General features: G+C 44.0%; 3 protein-coding genes across 6 annotated transcripts in view; all 3 read right to left on the minus strand.

Annotated features, from left to right (window-relative positions):
- The window catches only part of gyg1b (glycogenin 1b), a 7,598-nt gene extending 1,190 nt beyond the window's left edge, over positions 1–6,408 (minus strand). For 2 of the 3 annotated variants that reach the window (XM_029458181.1, XM_029458180.1), the window contains exons 1-5: positions 5,932–5,995; positions 4,901–5,036; positions 4,629–4,803; positions 4,380–4,542; positions 697–823 (exon numbers count right to left, since the gene is read on the minus strand). In XM_029458181.1, coding sequence (XP_029314041.1) covers positions 697–823; positions 4,380–4,542; positions 4,629–4,803; positions 4,901–5,036; positions 5,932–5,980 — 650 coding nt within the window. In that variant the 5' untranslated portion in view covers positions 5,981–5,995. Of the gene's footprint in view, positions 1–696; positions 824–4,379; positions 4,543–4,628; positions 4,804–4,900; positions 5,037–5,931; positions 5,996–6,253 lie in introns of those variants that run through there. The other variant, XM_029458182.1, reaches the window with a different exon arrangement.
- A 1,346-nt stretch (positions 6,409–7,754) lies between these two features.
- On the minus strand, positions 7,755–12,123 carry cpb1 (carboxypeptidase B1 (tissue)). The gene is made up of 11 exons (XM_029458173.1): positions 11,929–12,123; positions 11,626–11,701; positions 11,197–11,321; positions 11,020–11,119; positions 10,836–10,937; positions 10,620–10,724; positions 10,419–10,529; positions 10,227–10,317; positions 9,638–9,840; positions 8,407–8,491; positions 7,755–8,110 (listed from the first exon to the last, which is right to left on the minus strand). The coding sequence occupies exons 1-11, from the start codon at positions 11,991–11,993 to the stop codon at positions 7,923–7,925; spliced, it is 1,251 nt and encodes a 416-aa protein (XP_029314033.1). The 5' UTR covers positions 11,994–12,123; the 3' UTR covers positions 7,755–7,922.
- A 178-nt stretch (positions 12,124–12,301) lies between these two features.
- Positions 12,302–26,354, minus strand: part of agtr1b (angiotensin II receptor, type 1b) — a 343,860-nt gene continuing 329,807 nt past the window's right edge. Inside the window, exons 1-2 of one of the 2 annotated variants that reach the window (XM_029458177.1) lie at positions 18,128–18,301; positions 12,302–14,305 (exon numbers count right to left, since the gene is read on the minus strand). In XM_029458177.1, coding sequence (XP_029314037.1) covers positions 13,110–14,198 — 1,089 coding nt within the window. In that variant the 5' untranslated portion in view covers positions 14,199–14,305; positions 18,128–18,301 and the 3' untranslated portion in view covers positions 12,302–13,109. Of the gene's footprint in view, positions 14,306–18,127; positions 18,302–26,354 lie in introns of those variants that run through there. The other variant, XM_029458178.1, reaches the window with a different exon arrangement.

Below are 26,354 nucleotides of genomic sequence, written 5' to 3' on the forward strand. Positions count from 1 at the left end.
GGGGGGGGGTAGTAATGGTATTAGCCCGCTTGTTATTATAAAACCTGCCAACCACTACATACAGATTTCTTCTTAGACTGGCATGTACACAAATAAACCAGAATCTGGCCCTGAGAGGTTTGTTTTGTTGCGTTGCCAGATCTCTTAAGTTAAACCATTGCTGACAACAAACAAGTAACTACACGGTCATCACTCCTGTCATCCACACGGGGATGCCAGGAAATGCCAAACATCAGAGCATGTTGACGGGGGTTTGTTTCTATGGAGAAGAAACGTTTAGACGCAGCGAGGATGGGGAAGAGGCGCTTAGGACAGAGTGCACAATGACCAGTCCTCGAGGCGAACATAAAGGACTTTAAATAAACCACTCTATTTTAGGATTGGTTTCAGCTGTTGGGAGCTCAGTGTGGATATCCAACCCAGCGCCGAGACATGCTGGGGGGGGGATGCTCCAGCAGAGTCTGGAATCTGCTCGTAACCCGACGTCGTCACAATGTGACTACATGTTCATGTGATGGAGTGTCGACTTACATACTGGCTTTACAACCATTATGCAAGGTTTTAAGTCACATTGCCAGACTCTCTAGTGTAGTACAATACAACAGCCTTGTGGAAGTGTACACTGGAGCAGCTTAAACCAGTAGAGACACCTCTAACCACTATGTGCAATGTTCTGTTACGTGGACAGACACATACTGCTTGAATGCTGGAAGGTAAGTGTAGATGGCTATGCTGCTGAGGTTGTAGATGAAGGGGAGGTGTTTCGATATGTCTGCTGTTGGCCAGTCGGCGAAGAAGCCATTCAAAACACCTTGGTCTCCTCCTGCAAGAGAGAGAGGGGGAGAAACATGAGACGTCTGTACAAATCTGCAGTTTTAGATATGGTTAAAGCAAATTAAAGAACTTGTGCTATACGAGATATAAAGATTTATTGGTGAAATCCAATATGGGGCCACATTTGATCCTTTGCAGAGTCTCCGTGAACGGCACTACATTTTGAAAAATGTCATTTCAGGGATGGGAAAACTTCCAGCAGCTTCAGGTCAAAAGAGAGTAGGGACGGCTTCATGTCCAATTGAGCTGCATTAGTAGCATGAACATGCTGCGAGGAACTGTGACGGTGGCGCAACAGCCAACTTGTATTACGAAATGCAGCTTAAGAAACGCTTCGACAGGTTTCACACATGACTGGATGGCTTCTTTAGAAAGAGGAGCATCCGAGTGGGAGTTCAGTCACCTGTGAGCATTTCCACTTCCGCAAGTCAACATTAGTCAGTTTGCTGAGATCTGTCCAGACAAGCCGTTAAGACATTTTCACACACCCACCCACACCCACACACCTCCTTGGAAAATGGCTGTGGTTATTTGGACTTGCTGGGTAGGGTAGATCTAAATAAGACTCCCATCAATGGGTGTTATCCCCAGGTTTTCTAAAATGTGACTATATAAAGCCAATGCACGAGTACAGTGTAGATTTAGAGTGTTGACAGTAGCTGTACAGAGCGTTAAAGAGACATCATGTACAGAACATGTCACATGTGAGTTACTGTTGACACCACACTCTCCACTGATGGCAAAATACCAAAGATCATTGTGTTGTTAAAAGGGGTATACACACACACACATATTTTAGAAAGGCTAGGTTAACTGACTAATCCCCAAAGGGGTGTGGATTTGTTCATCTCATATTGGACAAAGATTGATTTCCTGCCATTTTCTGGCTGACCTCCAACACCCGGCTCAGTTAAAAGTCAGAATCTGCTCAGAAACCTTTCAATAGGCTGCAGTATCGTAGCTGCCAAAGCTAGTTTGATTCGTCCATTGTGCACGTGCATCCTTTAGATTGTTATCAAATCAATGGTGCTATACGATTAAGTTTCTCAACTGAACAGTAAGCGATGTAGAGGATTTGCACATCAAATGTATGACGGTACATCAAGTTGTCTTGCAACTTCTTCACCAATGCAATATTAAAAATCTTTAAAGAAGTAGTAACTGAATACCGAGTGAACACTGTTGCAAAGGTTTATTCCTTTAAAATCTAGTCCAATATGCACTCTTTTAGTCTAGGCATCTCTATACCGCAACAGCTAAAAGCTGCTCGTCGCCATCTTTATCATGTGGCGCTGGGCAGGTAGCATACAGTAGGGTTAGCAGAAAACATTGGCTTGCTGTGTGCCAATGACAGCGGTTAGACTGAACCAACATAGTTAAAATGCCAGCCACAAAATTAAAACAATTTCACTGAAAGATACTAAAATGTTCCGTCGAGAACAGTTGAGTTCTTCTCAAAGTATGGCATCCACACGACATTTAACGTTTGTCTAGTTGTATCATTTAAAATAGTTGTCTCCCTCCATGTTGGTGACTTGAATTAACATTCCTCTTTGGGTCAACACTCTTAGTCGTTTGCACTTCAGTAGCTTCAGGTCCTAGGGGCCCGACTGGAGGGCTGGACGTCCACTCGCCCTATTTGGCTAATTTAGAACTTAGGCAGCCCTTGTTATGGCGGTGGCTTACGTAAACACAGAACTGTTTGGTGTCCAGGGACACATTTGATGATAAATAGGTCAGTTACCCTTCAAGTATACAACCAGATCTAAGAAAAAAACTAAATTGGAGTGAACATCGCTTCTTACATCATCAACTCTGCAGCTGACCGCACTGAATGTTGAAGCCAAGCTAAAACATGACACAGGTTCATTGACTATTCATCCTGAATTGCTTCACCTAGTCGCCAAACACTAAGTCATTGGACTGACACTGGCACAAGATGAGATGTTGGCCTTTAATAGAACTTTCACATGCGACTCCTAAAAAGCACAGAACTGTACAGTCTGTGAAACCGCTGAGTGCGGCAGTTTAAAATAACACACATAGCTGCTGTTTGTCTGAAGCCTCAACCTCTACTGGAGGATTTCAAACTTTATATGGGACTGAGTGTCTTCATTTTGAGGGGATGAGCAGAGCTCAGCAAGAATGTGCATCCAACGCTGCCAGCTTGGCTCGGACGCAGACAACACTGGAGCCACAGATGCAGAGATAGAGCCTCTGGGTACAACCGCTGAAATCATTTTCCTGTTTTCTTTCCTCAGCAAGTCTTGAATATCGGCCATGAACAGCAGACAGACAGAGGAGCTGCACTTTTACATCACGTCTTCCATAAAGACGAGTGAAACTGAAATGCTAAAAGGTCAAAAGCAACTTCGACCCATGCCCCAGTGCACATGTAAAGACCAGCCATGGCTATAAATAAAGACAGCTTCCCTCACAAGCATGCCATCAGGCATACAGACGCCGACATCCCTTTGAGAAACTGGATGTACAAAGACTAGAAGTGACCCGCCTTGCAGATGTATGCTTCTGCCAACTAGTCAAGTTGAAGTTCACATCCAAGACTCATAAGATGTGAAGGTATTATGTCACTGAAAATGACGTGAAGTTTCATTGACGAGGCATCCGTCTTGACAACAAATATACAACTTCTTTCATTGCGACGGACACAAACACTTGTGGCAGCCAGGATGAGTTGGCACTTGAAAGAATTGGCCACGATTGAGCAAACTAATTGGTTTTTCCAATGAACTCTCCCCGATGGATTCACAGCATCACAAAAGAAAACAGCTCGCCGCGTAACGTTCACCGCTACCAACAGTGGCAGCCCAGCTCGTCGGAGCCCTACTTTAGGGTTCGTTTGGTTTATTCCACAACCGTTTCCGTTGTTTGGCCTTCTGAGCAAACAAAGAGACCAATCACATCAGCCTCTCGGTTGAGAGCATGTTTGAAACCGTGTTGAGATTACAGTTTGTCCCGCAGAGAGTTTTGATAAGTTTATTTCTCATTACCCGTCCTGGTCACAATTTATTATCCATGTCCCCGAATAAAGTCGACTGTCAAGTCTTGCAGTCAGAAGCAGGGCACCGTCAGAGCTGAGGCAAAGCAGTAGTACAGTACAACAGTGTGAAGATATTTAATAACCATTGGTGGTGTCATCAACCGAGACCCAAAACACCCAGCATGTACGGACTAATGATCTTTTCAGCCGCTGGTTTGAGCAGCTCAGTAAACCTGATGCGCCGCCAAAACCAAGACCACAATTCAGTTACACTACGCCTCGCAGAGAAGAGTTGCTGAATGTCAACCAGTGCCCTGTACGAAACCCGGCCCCTCAAATTTAACTTCCACCCCCCCCACTGAGCCCCTGAGAATAACTCAGAGCTGAACAGTCTGACAGGAGGGCCTTGCGTCTTAGGCGCCGGGCTTGATAAAGGCCATAGTTAGAGCACGAGATAAAACAAGCTTGGTTTAACATGTTACCAACAGAGCCCAACAGGAGTAGGACTCACCAAATACATTACAATGTGTTCTGTATGACTTACCATCAAAGCTGCCGTGTTCTGTACAATACTGGAGCAGTTTTCCATAAGTCTCCAAAGAAGGACGGAAAACAAACACACCGGAGTTGAAGCAGTCGGGCCAGCCAGGGTCGGGAGCAGCAGACAATTCTTCTCTGTCAAACAGCTCGTCTATATTTGAAAGCACCTGAGATGCAGACGGACACATGTAGATCGTTTTAGTACAACATCTGGAATATCTCTAGCTCAAGAAAAGTGTTCAGTCAGCCTCACCAGTGTGTCTGCGTCCATGAAAACACATTTTGAGTAATGCGTGAGAGTCCAGCAATGGAGTTTGGTGAAGGTGACGCCCAGGTCAGGCCTCTTCATCATGTCCAGGTGCGCCGTGTCGCCGCTGTCCAGCACATCCACCACCCTCACCTCGTCAAAGATTCTCTTCAGCACGGCCCTAGAATGAATGAATGGTGGTAAACAAGGCTCGACAAGAACGCTAACAAGTCTGATTTAGAAACGTTGCACCACTGGGTCGGGGGATAGTTTCTTACTGGCAAGGCTCCGACATTTGCGGACCAATTAGTGCCACCAGCTTCTTGGATGTTTTGTGGTTGCGGAGGGACTTGCCCAAAACCATGGCTCCCCGAGCATAGTTGTCATTGGTAGCTAAAGTTACAAAAGCCTGGTCTGTTGAGGAAAGAAAAGAAAGTTACTCATTAGCAAATGATGAGGTTAAAATGTTCAAAAGATACTTTGCAATACCATAATGAAGTTTACTTTGTATTAGTAGAGAGAGAAGTGTCTGGAGACTGAAGACAACTGCACAATACCCCAAAACAAGTTGAATTTCACAAGCACTATGGTCTGGCCTCGCTCGTTTAAAGAAAATAGGACTTTAGTACCCAGTACCAGATTAAATGTTTATTATTAGCTGACTTTTATTTACAGTGTGGTGCCTACCGTGTACCACCACCACCTCTGAAGGCAGGGAGGAACCTGGCGAGTCAGAACAATGACTCGCCTGTGAGAGGACATATAAATTGCAGTGATGAAATCAGCATGGCAGCTGGTTATGTGACTGGAACATGCGAGCCAACATGAATCCCACTTGGATTTTTAAAAGTCTACCTCTTGGCACTGGACTACCAATAATGGGCACAGAAAGTAAGAAAGTAAGTCCAGTATACATATAAAATGTTAATTGTTGCTCAGAGTGCAGTTTTGCCCCTTAGAGGTGCCAGGACAAGTTGCTTTCCCATTGGCTGGACACTGCACCACACCTCCTTTCTCTCACACCCCCGTTGATACAACAAGCACCTTTGTATTTGTGCAACAAATCATAAATAAAAAGTTCAACCATTGCCAAACTCAGTTAATTTACAGTACAGGCTGCACACACACACACACACACACACCCACTTTCCCCAGTAAGAGTATACCACAAGGGGGAGTTGGGTAATGGAGAATCATAGTAGCACAGAGTTTCCAAAACTACCTGAACGGGGTACAAAGAGTCCCCTGCAGAAAGAGTTCATGTCAAATGTTCGGACATGGTTTTATATGACAACAGTTTGTACTCAACATGACAAAGAGTGGACCACTGCTGCTCGCGACACTCTTATCTTCATCATAGTTCGGTAACCATGTGTCACATATGGTGGACCACTTTACGCGTCGGTCAGCTGATCACTATGATAAGACAGCAAAACACATCGTGGAGACACAATGTACTTTGGCATTAAAAAACAAAACGTACAAAACATAACCAAAACAACTTTATCGACACACTGCCGCTTTCAAAATAGCTACAGGCTGATATTGAATAGTGCAAAAGTCCGCGAGACTTTGAAAACTTCACAGAAAACACAGCTTTAGCATCAATGAAATGTTAAAATGTTACATACCAGCCATGACGAAGAGGTCGACGCTCCTGTGAAGCCTGGACTCGAGGACGCAGCAGCTTAACGTGGAGAAAAAGGACTGAGTGGATATACAGAGGTGGATTTATACCAGCATGACAGCAGCCAGGCGCAGCGTCATGTGACGGTGCCCACACACCCACCTGCTCCCAACATGAGCCTCCAACCCCCCTCCCGGAAGGTCGGAGAGTTCAACTATTCACAGATTTACTAAGTATTCGGTGTAAATGTAAAGGCGCAAGTATCACATGTGCATTGGACAGAGTTTATATTCTTTTAGGTAGTTGATGCGTTAAGTTAGAGTTTGTTTGTTTACAAGAAAGCCCCAAAACTAACCTTTACTCAGACTTCATTCACATTCCCAAGATATTATTCTGCAGCCTTGACCTTTCAAAGAACCATTGATTGGTGTCATCTTTACTCTTGATGACAATGTAAAGCTGGTGATGATGCTGTAATGAGGTGCTGAGATCAGGGACAACATGTTCCTTATTGTACATCTGGTGTTTGTCGCCATCTTGCGGAATAAAGACAGTATAGCAAGACAGTGACGAGACAAACAGAGGCTGTTGTGCAGCTCCATGGAGCTCTTGTACTGTGTTACACAACAGTGGATTATTTTTAGTGGTCTCAGAAGAGCTCTTAAAATAATTTTGGACATTGGTTTAATACAGAAGGGAAGGGGATCAACTGTACCTATTTAATTATTTATATTTAAATCAAAACAACAACAATATTAGTGTATTTTAAATGCATATATGTAATATTCCCTTCACTGTACTACTGATTTTTGGAGAAATCATGAACACAAGTTAGGAAGCCTAGCCTAGAAGAAGAAAAAAATCTTACGGATTATATGAAACCTTTATTTTACAAAAGCCATGACTGAAATTGTACCTTCTGGCTTCAGAGATGAGTGCCAGTGCAGTTACACTCCCTGCTGATCTTTGGCTCCTTTATTTTCTCCACTCAGGCAAATGCTTGGCAGAGTGGAGACGCTGCCAAGGAGTTACTCTGTGGGTGTCACATGCTGTGCTGCTGGACTAAAACCCTTAAAGACTGATACCCCCAACCTTCACCACTGGATCAGTGCCAGCAGAGCAAGAAGTATCATCAGGGTTCAAAGGGTCTGATACGGTTGATTAGTCGATGCTTTTGTTTCTTGTTTGCTTTTTCTTTTTGATTGAGAAGCATTGCGTAGTTTAAGTGTGCATTGGCTGAATTGTTCAGGGCAACACACTAGATTGTTTGCGTTGTTAAAGTTCACTCTGTTACAATATGTTCTTGAGCCATTGTTCTTATAATATCTGCTCACACAAGTGTTCTGTCCTCTCAGGGATGGGCTGTGTAGTGTAAGCATTACTTTACTCGCCATACATACGATTGTTTTGACGTATATTCTCAAACGCACGACAAAGGCTCAGTCCATCAGACACTATATTATCATATACACATAAAAAATGATTCAGTATGTAGGGATGGATCATTGATTTTATTGTTTGCACTCATCTTGACATTCTGTCAAGCACAGCGAGGAAACATGGCGGGTGGTGCCCGTATCCATGGATACAGGCTGGAGATGGCTGAGAGGTTGGAGGGGCTGGGGGCTGGTACAGAGGAGCTGAGTTGGCAGGGGTCCTGGCAGTTCCGCTCTTTAATAGAGGTTCTTCTGCACGTAGGAGGCGATGTACTTGACGGCCAGCATGGTCTCCTCACACGTGGGCTTGATCTGAGACTCGGGCAGCAGGAAGCCATAACGACCAGTGTCACGCAACTCGAAGGTGTAGGAATACTTCACACCCAGGTCGTGGGCCCAGTCGTCAGAGCCTCCAGCAGCAGGGTCTAAGAGCAGATAAGGAGAGGGGGATTATTCAGAGTGGGATATGCTGATGACCTGGGACAGCTTGCATGTGTTTTAATACAAATGATGCTTTCAGGGGCCAGAACACCATCCTTTGTTAGCTAGAAATAGCTTTCTGTCATGATAGGCCATGTTGCCTTTAGAGGCCATATCTCTCAAAAGAGGTTCTTGCATCGTGAACACATCATAATACATATATGTATCGGTAGAAAATAGAATATCAAGCTTCCTCTAATACACTGGAGACAAATGCAGATGCAATGTTTGCTGTGCTTACAGATGGTTGCAGCGGCGGGTCCACTGGTGTAGCGAGTACCGTACAGACTACGCAGAGCAGCAGAGGCTCCCTCAGCAACCTTCAGCTACCATACAGAAAAGGGAACATAGTCAGATGTGTTAAAGGACCAATCAGAAGGTTTTTGACCATACAAAGTACAGATACATTCATATATGTGACTGAATACTTTGATAAAGCTGGTTTTATTCCTTTATTCCTTATATATATCTCTAAAGTTAGCTAGCACTAGCCACCATGAGCTACTGGTCATACCAGACCAAGTAAGGTTGTAACAAATTGAGCAAAAGTACGTTTTATCTCTCATGAGCTTTTGATTCGTACGTGTTAGTTAAAGTTAAGCAGCCTGGCTTTAAAGTGAAAAGATAAAGATCTGATGAAGGAATTTTCCAAACCAAACAACTATTAAAATACAGCTAGTGTAAGAATAGTAAATATATGTTCTCTTGTGCCCTGCAGCACCCACTATCCATTGCGCTTGTTATTCTTTTGTACCGATATTACAGAAAATAGTAAAAAAAAAGCTTCATTGAGTTCCAACAGGAAATGAAATCCTCAGAGAAATGCACAAGCAGGAAATGACATGTCTGGAAGGACTGATGAGTTATGACAGATCCCTGGAGTTCTTTTGTTCTATAAAGTGTCAGAAGAGAGCTTAAATTATGAGTGAGTAATAGAGAGGCAGAGACATGTGATCTGCCTCAGTTAGTGTGAGAGCTGGAGCAGGGGTGTGAGTGTTAACTGTGCACCCCAGTGAGAGGTAAAAGAGCCATGAGAACGAGGCATATGAGCGGGGAGTAAATGATTTGCAGCCTTTAGTCATAATAGGATTTGGTTAAATTCTTGCTTAAGCTTTTGGAAACACCCTAATCAGTTTTTATTGTATTCATATTCTAATACACCCTTTTTCATTTGCTGCTATTCTTTGAAGTGAGATGCACACCTTACTGGAAATGTTCCCCAAGACAAAACAAACCTTTACCTTTAAAATGCAACACGCAATACGTCTGATGCAGTTCTTCTACAGTTATTGTGTTCCCCATGTTTCCAGCAAGGCTGCGCACACAAGGCTGCAGCGCTACAGCGAGGCATGTGACACTGTCATGATGAGTAATTATATAGTCGTTGCGACTCAAGAAGAATGTTAATTCATTTAGTCCTTTTTCAGCTGTATGTGCAATACGCCATTCATGGCAGATGATGATGACATTACCAGCTCACTGTGGGTTGCACTCAGCTCGTAGGTGTAGGCGTAGGGGAAGAGCAGCAGCTGGGAGTAGGAGTGGACGGTGAGGTAGGCCTTGATGATGGACTTGTTCCTGCGGATGAAGTCGGCAACGTTCTTGGCCTCAATCTCAGACTCAATTTTGTATCCACAGAAGATGTCGCTGCAGGGGTTGTTGGAGGCTCCGACGGCTGTAATGAAAATGGTATTGTTGAAAAACGTTAATAGATATATATATATATATATATATATATATATATATATATTATTTTACCTGATGTCTTATGTGACTCGAGAGGGAACTTGAGCCTCTGTTTCTTGCTTGAGATCATGATTTTATAACAGAACATGCATTACAAATGTAACAAAATGTGGATGTTTCTAATGAAAGATGCTATTAAGTTGCATTATGGGAAATGTAGGATTTAAGGGTTTTGGGTGCGACTCATACCAGGCACTAAAACTCAATATATCTTGGCCTGTGCTGTCACATATACCTCCTATCTTTAAGGAAGTGCAATATAACATGGCTGGAGTACCCCTTTAGGATATATAACAATGTATTTGCTGCACTTACTGCACCAGCCAGCGTCAAAGTTCCTGTTGGGATCGGCACCAACGCAGCTGGATCCAGATCTCCTGGAGCGAGTCTTCCTCCACATCCTGTTCTAAACGTCCCCCAGTGGACAAAACTAAATATGTCAGACATGCATTTAACAAACTAATTATTGAGGACACACAAGACAGCATGGTTAGACTATAAACTCACGCTCTTGTGGGTGTAGTCGTAGCCATCGACGTTTAAGACGGGCAGAACAAAGACGTCCATCTCGTCGAGCAGGCTGGTCATCTGAGCATCCCTGCCATAGGTGGACAGAGCCTGAGGAAGATTGCAAAGAAATTCTCTGCTGTTATCGGTGGAAGACTTTGTAGAAATGTTTGCCATGCCCATCCAGGTTGTCTTCCTTACCTCCTTCACAAACCACTGGCAGAAAGCAGGAGAGATCCACTCTCTAGCGTGGATACCACAATCCATGAAGATAGCGGGCTTGGTGGAGCTGGACTTCCTACCGAGCTGTGGTTGGTAAAAGTATTCGTAAAAACATTTGTTAGATGTAATCGGTGCTTTACTTATTCAACAGTTGTCAACACAAGGGACTAATGTAGCAGATGACACTTGAAATACCTTGAGGAGAGTCATGGGGCGTCCCTCGTAGGTGTTTCCAATCACCTGCTTGCTGATCAGATCAGAATTGGAGGAGGAAATGGAGGCGATCCAGGACTCAACCTGAAAATGAAAGAGGAAAAAATAAGAACAGGAAATAAGAGTCCAGAGTGGAGACTTGGACTGATGATGATTTCCCTCTTACTTTGTCCCAGTTGTTGTACTTGGTGTAGCTGTGGGCTCTGGGAGAGGGCTTGTTGTCAGCCTGGGCGTCAACAGCAGACTGCAGATCCTCAATAAGAACCCTGAATTCATTGAAAGAGTTCAAACATCACATGTAAAAACCTTTGTGGAAATCAAACACAGATTTCTCGTGACGTACTCGATCTTCATGTCGTTCTGCTGCAGGAAGGTGAACACCATGTCCAGGTACATAGCAGGCACGCGGATGTCCACATCCATGTCGATGGAGACCAGCTCAGCGCTCTCGGGGCTCCAGAAGTCCACCTGCAGATGGCGCCAAAGTCAAACACTTGAGCATGTTGAGATATTAACAGGTGAAGCCCACATTTCAGCCTTCCATTTGACAAACTGTGATGAGCTGTAAGACATTGTTATATGAAGGTAATATTTGATCCAAGCATTCAAAGAAGATGCAATTAGATATTATTTTGCATATCTTAACAGGCATTCACTTAATTGACCCAAAAATGTTGGCCAAACGTAGCGTCATTAGCAAACCAATTAAAAACCTCTGTAGTGAGTAAATAGTTTTGTTTTTAAGGTGTGTGGATGTGTGAGAGAAAGGTACCTCGATGCTCTTAGCCAGTTCCTTAATGAGAGTCACATGTTCATCAAGCACAGGCTTCAGACGGAAGACCTTCTCTCTAATGAAAAACATAGAGACAGTGAGATCACACATGCAGGACAATAACATACTTGAAATACTTCCCTTTATTTCTTTGGAAAACGTCCTCTAATAGCAGATCGTACATTATATCATCGTGCTTGCTCAATGCAACGTCACGATGAGACACGATTTAGACATTTTTATAGCAACAGTGTAAAACATAATTGAGAGAAATATGTATTTTTGCTTTAACTTGATATTTACCCCTCGAAGCGAGTGATGTCCGCCAGGGCAACAGCCACCAATCCGAGAAGCAGGAGGACCTTCATGTTGTCAGTGAGGCTGAACTCGCCGCTTCACAGCACTTATAACCCCCGGCCTGCCGCCCATCCACCAATCCCCATCGGTGATGCGGCGATGTCACACACCCTCCCAAAAGCCAGGTGTTATTTTTAGGTGCTACGCGATGGAACGTATGTCAATGATTAATAGATGCTAAAGGTGCTTAGGGGAACTTTAAGGTCACTTAATGTTGCATCTTAATTGTTATTTAATCTAATAATTACACATTTTCATAACAAATCTGAATGATTTGTCTCTTTTTATGATGAGGAAATAAAAAGAAATGAAGTGGATTGTTTCATTTTATTTATATTTTTCATATATTCACAAACTGTACACTTACAGAGTAGGAAAACAAAAAGCTATCAACATGTTTAAATAGCACAAAGACAAGCACAAGAGAAATGGGCAATGATCACCCTGGAATGTTTGTGTAGCACTCTTATTTATACAGCATGTTCGGCAACTTTTCAGCATTTCAATCTTATTATGCAAACACTTTACCACATACAGCATAGTTATCTGAAGTCAAACATGTCATCGACTGATATAAACATCACATTTTTACAATTGTTCCACATACAGCTGCTGGCAGAACATGCAAGGGTGGCTTATAATTTCTTTCTTTTTGTTTTTAGCTTTGGCATCTTTGCTGAGCACGTGAGCACAGTTCCTACTGGTGAAATACCTGCTGAGCACACAGAACGGTTACACCTGGACAATATATTACTGCACAACGGCGACACAATCCTGCAATGCAAGCTATATCTTATATAAATAATGTGATCTGTAATTACGTTACTTAGTTAAATGCCTGGATCTTTTCTTTTTGTTTTATTCACCAATGTCGTCTGGAGACAAACATTTGCCGTTGAGTGTTGTGTGACATATGAGGGTTTATGAATAAGCATTTTACAAAGTAATAAATGTCTCTTGGACTTACGGAGGGACATGAATACAATATTTCCACCATTGTGCATGGTTCAGTGCTTTGTAATACAGTTGGGGTTTTAAAAGCATGGGATGTCTCCATCCCCGGCCCCTTAACCACACACCAAAAGAGCGAGGAGAGAGAACTTGTACCCTCTTTTGTTTTATTTATTTCACTTAACGTCAGAGGATGCCTTGCCTTTGGCTGTGAGGCTCAGTGCCTCAGAGGCACGAAAAGAGAGGGCACTCATTTTGGAGCTGATGCTCAGGTGAGGCCCCGTGGCTGCATTTGGCGAGCAGCGCAACAGACGCAGTAAGTTTTTGCGAAAGTTGTGCCCGACAAAGCCGTACACAATAGGGTTAACGCAACTGTTGAAGTAGGCAATACAGATGGTGAAGGGCATGGCGGTGTCGATGATGTCCAGGATGGCGCAGCTCTCCACCAGCTTCAGCTGGCTGAGCATCTGCATTAGATGGAACACCTGATGGGGCACCCAGCACAGGAAGAAGGCCAGGACAGCTGCCGCAAGCATGCGCAGTACCTCGTCATCGCGTGAACGGGAGCTTTTCTGGATGTGTCTCGCCCCCACCAGCGCCCGTCCGATGAGGCAGTAGCAGGTGATGATGATGATGAAGGGTATCAGGAAGCCCAGCAGGCTTTTCATCAGGCTGATGGCCAGCAGGACCTTTTTCAAACTCACGGCATTTTCAAGGGTCGGGTGAAGAATGCCGCACACTTTAGTGTAGTTTGTGAACTTGTGGACATCCCTGGTCAGGGCTGACGGCACACTGAGCATGAAGGCAAACAGCCAGATCAATACACAGGTGATGCGTGCGTACATAACAGTGCGTAATCTGCGTGATCGCATTGGGTGCACGATGGCAAGATATCGGTCAATGCTGAGTGCTGTGAGGAAAAAGATGCTGGTGTAGAGGTTAAACATCACCAGCCCTCCACTGGCCTTGCACAGGAACCCTCCAAAGGGCCAGGTATAGCCTGTGGCGGTGAAGGTGGCCCACATGGGCAGAGTGATGAGGAAGGTGAGGTCAGAAATGGCCAGATTGAGCACAAATATGTTGGCCACCGTCTTCAGCTTCATGTAGCAGTAGATGACAGCCACTACCATACTGTTTCCAACAATGCCGATGACAAAGTTACAGCCGTAGACGATGGGTACCAGGGTGAAGATGAATTCATAGCTTCCAGTGATGCCGCATTTCAGAGCTATCCCTTCTGTCGCGGCTGCCGTTGTATTCTGCATTTTCCCTTTTTAGTGCCAGATCCTGGGACTTTTAAACAGGGGGGCCCTGTCGGCAGGATGCGTCTGTGGTGACTGATACAGGCCTTGGGCGAGGGCCTCAGCGAGTCCTATAAAAGAAACACAAAAATGTCACAGGCAGTCTCGGGGAAGAGCCGTCATTACCACTGGCATGGCCCATAAACGCTAATCCGCACAAGCACCAATGAAAGTGCTCACCCTACACCAGCTCATTAAAGACCTGCACATTAAAGCCATCCTGACGCTTTATGTTATTTCTGTAAAAATAAGAAGCCATGAAAAACAGATGTTGTATGTTATTCAATATTCCAAAAATGCCCTTTGTACATCATTAATCAGACAGTCTGCATTCTCCCTTCTCCTGTAAATCGTCTCTCGGCTAATGAATGGCAACAGTAAAACAGTACAGTGTTTATCAAATGGCCCGTCCATCTGGGTGGACTGTCAGCACCCGGAAGGAGAACGTTTATGCCTTGTGTTACGACCTGCGTTAATGAAGACTGCGTGGCAAAGTGCGAGCTAGGATAACAACGCCATTAAACACTGAGGTAGTGAGGGAGCAGGGAGGAGACACAGAGAGAGGGTTGAGGCTCCAGTCACTGTAAAAGACATGTCACGTTTCAAACCCTCGGTGTGCGGAGATACATTGTACCCAGCATGAGAACTTCTAATCAGCACACACCTAAACAAACAGGACAGCAGGGATTCAGCTCTGTGGAAACTTTGCTCTGTGAGAAAATCAAACCTGCGTGCTGTGGAAAATTTGCCTCGGGGGCGAGTTTTCTTTGCTTCATTTGTAGCAGCAGAATGTGAAACGGGAATAAAGAAGCCGTCTTTATGTTTAATAGAATGGCTTAGTGGGTGTCATTAGTGGGGTTGATGTAATAATATTAGCATAAGCCTCATATATTCTATTACTATAGCTGCAAAGATAGTTTCTGCTACTAATTATATGTTTATGATTACATTAAAACCAAACAGGGCTCTGAATGAAGCTCAAAAGCAGAAAACATCTTTAAATATTAAGTTGACTATTTTGCATAATACAGATGAAATGTAGACTTATACTCCTCCGCTTACCAGTTTCACTAAACTAAGCATCTGTCTTGCCACAAGATGGCATTCTAGCTCCAAGATTGGACTCTTTTTCCATCTCCGCTGACACAGTGTAGTGATATCATGGTGAAAAGGATCGTACACCTAAAGCACATGTAGTAAGAAACCCAGTTGCTGCCGTTGCTCTTGCAGATACTGAAGTAATATTTGAATGCACTTCCCTCTGCTTGGCATTACGACAGTCGGAGCACCTTGGAACTATTTTATCTCTCCGTCAAAAGATCTAATTTTCCACCAGGATTCAGCAGGAGTGAACTAAAGCAACTACGCTATCGGTTGCAGATGTGGGGAATGTGGGAGATGTGTGGGTGCCAAGGGTAACAGAATAATGAAATATGTTTGCGGTGTAGCAGGTACAGTAAAGCACCAGCACAGATGTCATTTCTTTAAGGATTTACTGCACATGCGTTTTCCTTCTATAATGATTATACCAGTGGGGTGGCTGTACATTTAAACCAAAGACAAGAGAGTGACAAAACACATAGAAGATTTCTGAAGACCACAAATGGAAATATGGGAGAAAATGGACACCACAGACCTTTAACCATTTTTGGAAAGGCTGGCATTTGAACCGCCAGTATTTTTCCATGAGGGAGATGCTCGAGGCGAGGGGACGTGTGTGGCGAGTGTAAATAAACAAGGCTGAAAGTTATTGCTGCCTATATATATGTAAGTGAGCCTCATAATAAAGGTGAGGTGGTACGGACAGAAGGTGACTCGTATGCAGGTGCTTTAGTGCGGCCGTGTCCAGTGAGCTATAGCTCGGGCGGGAGATGGCACATTACTGAATGACAGCCATAAACCCTGGGTGACCACAGACAGGAAGGTAAACAGCTACTTCACAAGGTCCACGAGCAAGCTGCATCCTCTCGGACGACACAATGGACTGTGAGGCCCTGCGCTGTTTGCTAACATACAGCTGCGCACAATGATTGATAAAATTAGGATGAGGAGGAAGTCTCGGGACACATGTTGCTCCGCAGTGTAGAGGCCGACTCCTGCACACTGCACATTCCACTTCTAATCCTATTTTGGGGTATTTGAAAAACAGCAGCTTTCTGGGATCATGGGAAGTTCTTAAAAAGCTAAACCTAGGACAATTAAGATCACAGTTGAGATGGACTGAGTTTGGATGGAATGGTGGTTCCCATCAACAGAGCTATCTGAGGCCGCCCTGGGCCCGAGCAGCCGGCTGCTCCGACATGAGCACCACCATCTGGCTGCCCAAAGAGAGAGCCACTAAAATGTCTGGTTGATGGGAGTTAATGATTTATATGTCGGCCCATTATGAAGTGAGCTTCTTCTTCTTGGGAACACATCGCCTCCCCCCCCCCCCCCCCCCCCCCCCGCCCACTTCATGATCAACCGCTCATCTAGGCCACGTGTGAGGCCTGGTCGCTTTCTGTATATTCAAACAAATGTACTGTCCAGCTACACACCAACTAAAGGACACGACAGCTTCACCTCCACCGTCGCCTCCCAGAATGCACCTTCTCCTCAGCGTCTCACTTAAGATGAAGAGTTTTTGAAGTTGACGAAGAGCAAACTAACTGACGGCTAAAGGAACTCTGTGCCATGCGATGAAGAAGATTGCAATTATTTAAAAAAAGCAAAAGCACTTCTCCATTTAACACATTTCATACATATACGTTCAGAAAGAGAAGGAACAGATTTAGATTAAGAGTGCGTGTGTGTGTGTGTGTGTGTGTGTGTGTGTGTGTGTGAGTGAGTGAGTGACAGTGATAGTGTCCATGGACTAAATTCGGACTTGACTTCAGCTTGCCAGAGACAAGCTAATGGAAATATTGGCTTCACAAACCATGTCTGCATTTTTCTGTTTACAAAACTGCCCCTTTCACGTCACTCGCACAATTAAACAGAACAAACTTTAACCTTTATTATTTTTTCTGCGCCATATTTGACAAAATAAGCCGCGGGCGCTTGCAATTACAATAATAAATACTTATTTTCAATCACCAAGATAGTTTGTGAGAAGATTATTTCACAGTCGAACCTGAGACATATTAAATAACACATTAACTGCCTCTGAAGAGTAGCGTGTGTCTCCAACATAGAAACACTAGGGGGGGAAAGTAAGCACCAATAAAAGTAAAACACATATATCTTCACCTTCCAAAATCACTACGTTTCTTCTTTCAACCGTTAGACCCAAGGCTGATAATTAAATGTCACCTCTTCACCCTCTCCTCTTCACCCTCTCCTCTTCTTCCTGCCTGCTTTGGCTTTACATTCTTCATAAAGTGAGGATTTTGAGGAAGCCCAGAGCTACTGTTTATCAGGAAGTGAACCCAATTCTCTAAGGGGAAATGAGACAATGTAAACTTCACGAGAGACTCCATCTTTCTCCTCCTATAGTTTGCAAAATGCAGTTGTGGATTCTCCCCATCTCCAGCGCACAGATACAGTAGTTGTTTTAAAGGCTCTGCGCACACAGGACTTTCACATGAACAACTTGAACAAACAGCTCCAACAGGTGGCACCGATCAAGTCAGTGAATAGAATATGTTTTTTTGTTCTATGCATTTACTACATGTGCAGGTTTCCAGGGTGATATCAGGGATTATTAACAAAAGGCTGGTTAGATACATACACAATAAAACCTTTCCGTGCTGGTGTTACAACAGAAACACCTAAAAGAAGCTGTAATGAGTTCAAATCTGCTCATCTATTACAGAAAGTTACATTTAAAGAGTTTATAGACTTAAGACCGGCAAATCATTCTTGAAAAAGTTGGAATAACGGCTTCCTGAAAATGAGGTAATGTGAGCTCTTACCTGTGGTGCTGAATCAGGAGGCTGCTGATGCTTTCAGAGCAGGACAGACAGAGAGATAGAGAGACCACCGCAGTGTGCCAGTGGCTGCCTCTGATTCAACTTAACTGGTGGAGCGAGACGAGCAGGAATACCGAGTGACACACAAACACACTCCCCCCCCCCTCACTCTCTCTCTCTCACACACACACACACACACACACACACACACACACACTACAATGATGAATGAATTACATTGGAAGCAGTCAGCTACGCATTGTCCTGGCCCATCTCTCTCTGCGCACACACACACAAACAAACACAGATCTTACACAATAGCACCTCTCTCCCCCTCCTCCTCCCCCCACCCTCTCCCCTACTCCTCTTTCCACCCTCCTCCCCAAGCACCAGCTCTCTCTCCAGCTCTCGCTTTTAAATTACTCACTTTCTCTTTCATATGAAATTTATCGCTGCCTTTGACAGGTAGAGCCCATTAAAAGGCCAAATCTGGGCCTGTTGCACAATCTTTTGAGAGCGTTCAATTTAGAGTTACAGTTTAATTAACCACGCATGCACACCGGCGTGGACAGCACTTTGGTTAATCTTACTTTAATATCTCAACCTCCTCTCTTTCTCCACTAGCGCTCATCTCTCATCCCATGACATTCCCTTGTCTATTGTCACAGCATGAAAGGAACGGCCAGGCTTTGATTGTGATTGTGCCTGTCGACACACTGTATTAATAGCTGCCACAAGTTCACCCTTGCCTTGGATCAGGGTGTATCGGAGGCAGTGAGAGGAGGGGGGGGGGGGAATTGGCGGGGTGGAGCCGGAGAGTTGGGTTACCGCTTTGTCTTTTCACTCCTCGCTGGGCTTCCTAAGAACATTTCTCGTTTTCCAGCGTGATTCAGTTGTCACTCATTTGTCAAACTTTTTTTTGAGGTGGATGTATTGTCGGAGTGTGTGTGTGTGTGTGTGTGTGTGTGTGTGTGTGTGTGTGTGTGTCACGGTGACCGAGCTGACAACTCCCCGTGGTCAAGCTGGCTTTGTTGAGGCTATTTCAGTAGTGATTGAGGCACTTGCTGATGAATGTGTGGTAAAACTGTACTCCAAAAGAAATGCGATAAAAGAATTGGATTGAAAGGGAGGAATTTGGAGCCTGCACACTTTGCGGTTGTGTAATCCAGCTGTAATAAGGAGAGAGTTCTAACTTTAGCAACTGCAAACATCCATCAGACACTCCTTGGCACTGAAGATATGTGTCTCTCACTATTCTTCTCTTTCTCAAGGTCTTGACAGGTGTTGAGAAGTGGGTCACATCCTCACCTCTGTGCCTCATGCATAGTGATGGATGAGGCCGCATTGGTTGTCATCCTCTAAATCCCCTCAGTTTCAGTGTGTGCAGTGTTGACGGTAAAGAGAGCCACCACCTGGGTTAAAGACAAACAAGGAAAGAAAGGAAAAACAAACACTTTGGGCAAAGTGGAGGTCCTGTTATGTGGCTTTTGCTCATTCAGGTGTGACCCAGTCATTCGAGAATGATCACATTTACCGAGCTTTCTATGGCTCACTGGATCTCGGAGGTCACACGGGGTCAAAAGGCTTGAAAACCTTGTGAAAAATACATGACATGCACCAGAATTGCTCGTAAGACTTTATGCTAGGGGCTGCGAAGGTTTGTGTGTTCGAAAGCATCGCAGTTAAGGGATCACGCAGAACAACGTTTCACAAGCGCGTGGGACACTTTCAGCCTCATGCTGTTAGCAACCGTTGCTGAGGTTAGCACAACAAGCTAATTGAAGAGACTTATGCGTACATCTCTACTTTATACCACGGAAGAATATGTTGCAGAGAGGAGGACGGTTTCTCACTTTATCTAAAGCACTGCAACTGAGTCATTTACACCTCCAGGGGGGGATTATGATCGGACTCCATGTCTTCAGTTTCTGTGAATGATAAGAATCATCCATTAGGCAAATGTTATCTTATTGTGTATCCTGTCACCGCAATAAGCCCCCGTACGGTATCACTTGCACCGTCTTGGTCTCGCTGCCACGATAATTATCAACAATCTATCTGACCCACGGGCCCTTTCAGGAAGTGAGAAGAGAGTTATGTATCAAGCGCCGAATCTCCACTGCATTTTCCACAAAACAAAATAAATGTCAGTAGGGACAGGATGTTGTTGCAAAACCCCACACCACAGCGTTGATTTACACTCGTCGAGTTCAAGCAAAAACAGATGTTGATGAATTAAAAAGAGGAGATCTGGGGGGGGGGGGGGGGGAGAAGAGTAGGTGGGGGAAATGGATGTTGTTTGAGCACTTTTACAAAGTTAAGTTTCATGTCCTGGAAAGGAATTCATTTTTTTTATTTTTTTACAAACTCATAAAAAAGGATTCTTTCTAAAAGTTGTGCAAGCTTTAGGAATCTGATGCAACGATAGTAGACATCCAAGGAATACGGTCATTTATCATCTATTGGGTAACACATCATTTCTGCGTGAGTAAGGAGAACGAGGACAAGGCTTCATCTCAAGTGCTAATACCCTGGAGGTGTGAAAGCGGGCGATGCTCTTTCTAATCAAATCACTCTAACAAGATAAGCTGTGTTAGCACTTAAGCTGTAGTAGAATGAATTGATGACCGAGGTAATTACTGGCAGCACCGAGCACTGCGGGGAACAACGGACCTTTTACACCGGAGCAACACAGGCACTAAAATGCCAAACCATTACACAGCCACCTGCTGAAGAAAGACAATACTCTGTGAGGTCTGAAGACTGAGCTTTGACCGTAAATTGCTGACCGGTGTTGATTGACAAGAAGCTGAGTCATCTCATATACATGTATGAAACAAGTTGACATGTGGCTGTGTGGTTTCCATCAAAAAGAATCTACATACGAGTGACAAGGGGCCAATTTCATTAAAATAAAATGAGCAAGAACATGAGCTGCACATTTCTTTCCTCACATGTTAGTCGTTACACTTTGCCAAAGTTGCACAAGACGCACATCTCTCCCGTATAAAGAGACGGTGACCTGCACAGCAACTGCAGGCTGACGCGTTGTCTTAATGAGCATCAGTTATCCTCTAAAAATATGTCCATCTTGTACAAGTTTTAAATATCACAAGAGAAGCGTTGCCTCATAGTTCCCAGATGAATAGTATTCCTGTTTCACAACAACAGGCATTAGTTCTTGTCATAGCAGGAAACACACAGGTGGAACTAATAACATTAAGCATGTCTGTGTTCCAGCAATCACTGCAATGAAATGCAGTAATTAATAACATTGGACACACCTGTGTTTGACAGGCCATAATGTAAGCAGTGAAACTTTTACCTTTTAAGGTATTACCAAGGGTTTTGTAAAGATAATACACGAGAGGCACACCCTGGGGCTAGGTGAGCTATGATGCTAAGTCGCTAAGCTAAGTTACAGGGTTGGGAAATAATGCAGTGACGCTAAATGACGCTTACAACTAGCATTACTGCGTCAGTCACAGGTGACTGAGACATCGTGGAATACTTGCATGTGTGAGTAGATGTCTTGGCAGATCTGTCTGTGGCGTCTGTCTTTGCTTCCCCTGCAGCTCTCATTCACTTGCAGTGTTTGCGTGCATGTATTAAGTGTGGAAGGCTTTATAATGTGGCGTTTTTGCATGTGAATTGTGATGCTTTCGTATTTTGCATAGTGGTCAAACATTAATACTCTTGTGTTGACCGTTCCTCCTTACTTCCAAGTCTCTGCTCTCACTGCAAGTTTGGGTCTCCAGGAAATGGTGTATTGAGCTTGAGATGTCCCTTTTCACTTAGTTTATTACACTGTCATGTTGGTTTCATTGAGTACTAAAAACATGACCTTTGCCATTTTCATCCAATAATTATCTCCAAATCTGTGACAGCTTGCTTATTTCTTTTCTTTTTTCCCCCGTCTCTTATCTTCATACGTTTTACTGCTGACGTCCTGCTTTGTGGTTTGCGCTGCTGCTCTTCGCTTCCTTCATTTTACATAAACATCCTAATGATAATGTACTTTCTTAAGAAGAGCCCGTGTGCTTTTACCGCTGCTCTGCTCTGCTGCTGTTGCTGCTTCATTTTGCAAACTCTGCTTTCAAACTGCTGCTGTTGCTATTGCTGTTCATTAATAAGCTGCATTGTACATGCTCCACCTCCACCACGGCATCCACATGTTGACTGAGTCGAAGTTCTCCTGTGAGGGGGGGAAAGTTTATTGTCATTGCTCCCCAATTCCTGCTGTGCTGAACTTGGTGAATGTTTGCGGGGAGTCAGTCTAGGTGCCAAATATCCGCACACTAAATCCCTCATGTCAGCTGGATAACTGAGCCACCTATGCAGTAGTAGTAGTAGTATGCAGGACATGGACAGGTATATCAATACATCCTTATGTGATTATATGCTGACATAGAGATATGTTAATTAAGACATGTATCAACTTAATTAGCCACCTAATTAACATAATTATATCTATATTATATCAATAAGTAGATATGAGCCTTGTGTTGTGTTCATCAGGGAGCCTAGTGGTTCAGTTGATCGTGTGGGCTGGTAAGGTTTATAAAATATGTTGTCTTAAAAAGATTTTTTTGTAATTGTAGTGCAGATAATGTGACAGGAAGGCGGAAACTATAACGTGTATTTTATCTAATGGACTCTAACGCTTTAGGTAGACCTAACAAAAATCATTCCTTAGCTCCTGACGGTCCTAAACATCCAGCGCTGCACGCATCACCCTCGGAGGGCCCACAAGGAACCCGCCCAATGTGACTTTAACACGCTTTTTATTTTCTCAGTGTGCTGTGTAGGTGTCAAGGACGGCGTGAGCGCCGACCCTCTGGTGCCGTCAAGGCTTAGAAAATATTTACTGCGTCTCTCACGCTGAATTGACCTGCCTTGTTAGCGTTGTTGCCCGCATGAGCCTGACTCGAAAACTTTGTTTTGTGTGCTGCAGGGAAAGGACGACGTGGACAAACAGCACACAGTCATGTAAACCGTAAGCAGTCAGGAATACGTGTAGTACAACCTGCGAGCACACACTGCTTTTGGATTGACCTTTGCCCCCGAGCTTTAATTTCTGCTTAACGTCACGGAAATGACTGACCCAGAGGTCAACCGTGGAGATGTAGAATGATGTAGCCGCCACACTCCTCTTGATCGGAGCTAAATGAACAGATATGGTGAAAGACAACAAATCTTTTGTACAAACAGGAAGCGTCCAAGAGATTGTGGTGGGAAGGCCTGTAATGGGCCTCTAAGAGTCACATTGTTTAGGTCTGGGCCCAAGGTTGCCTTTTTACATCTACGCAGAGAGGGACGGGAAAAAGAGCTGGGGGGGGTGCTAAGGGAGGCTGGCTACTTCTCCTTTAGTGTAACCTCTCCCATGAATATTTTAAGCTTTTTTTAGATCTGCACTTCCTTCCAGTCCTGTGATGTTTATCTGGATGCATTTGAATTGAATTAAACAGCGAGCTGTCATACGGACGCGTTTCGCTTTATTACGATACTCTCTGAAGACGAGATAACAGAGGAAGAGCTAATGCTGCCTTCAAGCGAGGAAGTGAATATGTTGCCGTGAAGGTTTGGCTGCGTTTATTAAAGAGATTTGTCATGACGATCAGACATCTCAGACGCAGATTACAAGAGCGTAAACAAATAAATCTGTCTTTATGTTCTTTCATTGTAATAGTTTCTAATGTGGGAGCAGTGGGCTGTCACTTTGGGTCTGTTAAGTCAAATGCATATTATTGCTCTTACTCTGTTATTGTCCGTTAACTCTAAAGTAAATATAGATTCTTTGTTTGTGTCCGTTTTCCATATGGGGGTATGCTCTCTGGCGCTTACTGTATTGTTCCTGTCGTAAAAACCCAGCGTGTGTGTAAGACGGAAACGCTTCACACACACACACACACGTACTAAGGGTCTGGAACCTGTTCTTATCCTCGGCCAGGCTTTCCTTACGTAAACAGCATGTGAACAGCATTGACTTTTCTTTCTCACCCATGACCCTGTCTTTAAAAAAAGAGCCACAACCAGGAAGGGAAACACTACAAAGGAGTTCTTGAAATAACCCTAACTCCAATTAAAAGGCAAAAATAAAACCTTTATTGATAACAAACAAGTAAATCACATCTGGACACCAAGATGCATCTGTGTGTGTGTGTGTGTGTGTGTGTGTGTGTGTGTGTGTGTGTGTGTGTGTGTGTGGATATATCCAAGAGGGTTTGTACAGTATCTCAGCTTGCACCCACTTCCCTTTTTTAAACCCTTCCAGCCATGTTGTTACTCTCCGGGGCTGCTGGAGAGTCTGGGCTCAGCTGAGTCAATAACCCCGGGGCCCTCCAGGTCGCATAAACACCCCCGGGCCTCCGGGAGGAGGGTGACTCGCGCCACACTGGCGATGTTTTGTCATGTCCTCATCTCTGTAGTAACAAACATATTGGTCTTTGACAGATGTGAGGTCCACTCTTTAAAGACTCAAACGTATTGCAAATAAACAGGCTTTCTTCTGCGATGATATGATTTTTGATTTGAGACAAATCATGTCAAACTTTATTACTTAGAGCAGATTAAGCAACACATTAAGTTCAGTATCAAATCATCGAGTCGTGATGTCTCATGGAGTGCAGAACACACCCAACCTTACAGATAATGGAACAACTTTAAGTTGTGAGTTCTCCTGTCGTTGCAACTCTTACTGTCAGCTGATTGGTCGAGATGATGGTGACTAGCAACATTCCTCCATGTGATGTATCGTCCTGTGTGTCGTTAACATCGAGTGATGGACTTTGTAGTCACAAGTTAAAGGACCCTGGGAGAGGAGAGGATGGGAAGCTTAGAAATAAAACAAATAACAAGGAAATATGATTATTGCCTTTAAAGGAAACCTAAAGATTATAATTCCACTGTGTTCTGCTTCTGCTTTAATACACTTTTGTAGTGTAATGAACTCAGTAGAACTGCTATATTTTCCTGTAATTCCTCTTTAAGTCATCCCCTGTGTCTTATAAGGGCCATGACTCAGTTAATGGATGCAATAACCTTTCACCAGGACATGCTGTACTGCGGTAACGTAGCTCTTAGTCGAGCTTTACTGCAGACATTAAGTGCAAACAACAAGTTAGAATTTGAAAGCAGACTCTAAATGGCCTTAGCTTGCATATTTCAGTCATTAGGTTACTGCATGTTTATATTTTGGGATGCGGAGTTCACTTGACCTCAAGCAAGCAACAGGTCAAGAACTATGTTCCAGCCAACCCGACTGGTCTTCAGTCCATCCCTCCAGTCCCACTGATCTGCAGCTCATAGGCACATTAGGAAATATACTTTGTCATGTATCCTATGAAACTTAATCTTAATTCCTTTTGATGGAGACTCGTCCGTGTGATTCCAGCGGGGCGTCTGCTTACTTTTTCTACAGAATACGCGCAGTTTGGATCATTCTGTGAAGGTATGCGTGTGCATTCTCTGCTCTGGTAGCCTTAGGGAGTTTGTTTTGGCCCTGTTTGTAAAGGAGTGGATGGCACCAAGGTCTTGTAATCAGCTCATAATCCCTGGGAAGGAGGAGCTCTTACTGCTTTCTAATTTTGTTTCCTGTCGTCTTGTTTGTATTTGGAAACTTGGAGACGCGGAAATGACAGTTAGAAAATCTCCAGCTTCTGTAACGTGAAGGGGAGTATGTGGGCATGGGTTAAAGTTAAGATTGTGTTTGGCTGCTTGAATGTTGGCGTGGCACAGGGAACATGAGTCTCAGGAGAACCACATATATTCATACTTAATCCTCTATTTGCCTCCGCCCACATCTCACTCACGAAGAAGACTGCCCAAAAATCTGCACTGTTACTCTCATTTGGACGGTTCTTTACGTCTTACCCCTCTCTGAAGGTTTTCTTTGTGACACACACTGACACACACACACACACACACACACACACACACACACACACACACACACACACACACACACACATTGCTCAGCTTTATAACACGACTGACACAATATAAATGTGTTTTTTGTGTAAATCATTTGACTCAGAAGAGAAATATTTGCTTTCATATTTCTTTAATATTTTTATGGATTTTGAGTCCAAGGCTCCTAAATTGGTCATAAGATGCATGTAGTTTGCTATTTTCCCCCAGATAATCACAGAGGCATTCAGCGGCCCCATGGGTGCTCGTACTGTGTTTCTGAGGTCAGTTCACCCCCGCTGAGAGAGCTGGAGTGGATGGG

Source organism: Cottoperca gobio, chromosome 20, assembly GCF_900634415.1.
Source record: "Cottoperca gobio chromosome 20, fCotGob3.1, whole genome shotgun sequence".
In the NCBI taxonomy this organism is placed as follows: domain Eukaryota; kingdom Metazoa; phylum Chordata; class Actinopteri; order Perciformes; family Bovichtidae; genus Cottoperca; species Cottoperca gobio.

Coding starts and splice junctions, on each gene's coding strand:
- cpb1 (XM_029458173.1), bottom strand. CDS start 11,993: ATGAAGGTCCTCCTGCTTCTCGGATTGGTGGCTGTTGCCCTGGCGGAC. Junction 11,322..11,625: donor AACTGGCTAAGAGCATCGAG/GTACCTTTCTCT, acceptor CGCCATCTGCAG/GTGGACTTCTGGAGCCCCGA. Junction 8,111..8,406: donor ACCCGCCGCTGCAACCATCT/GTAAGCACAGCA, acceptor ATCTGCTCTTAG/ACCCTGCTGCTGGAGGCTCT.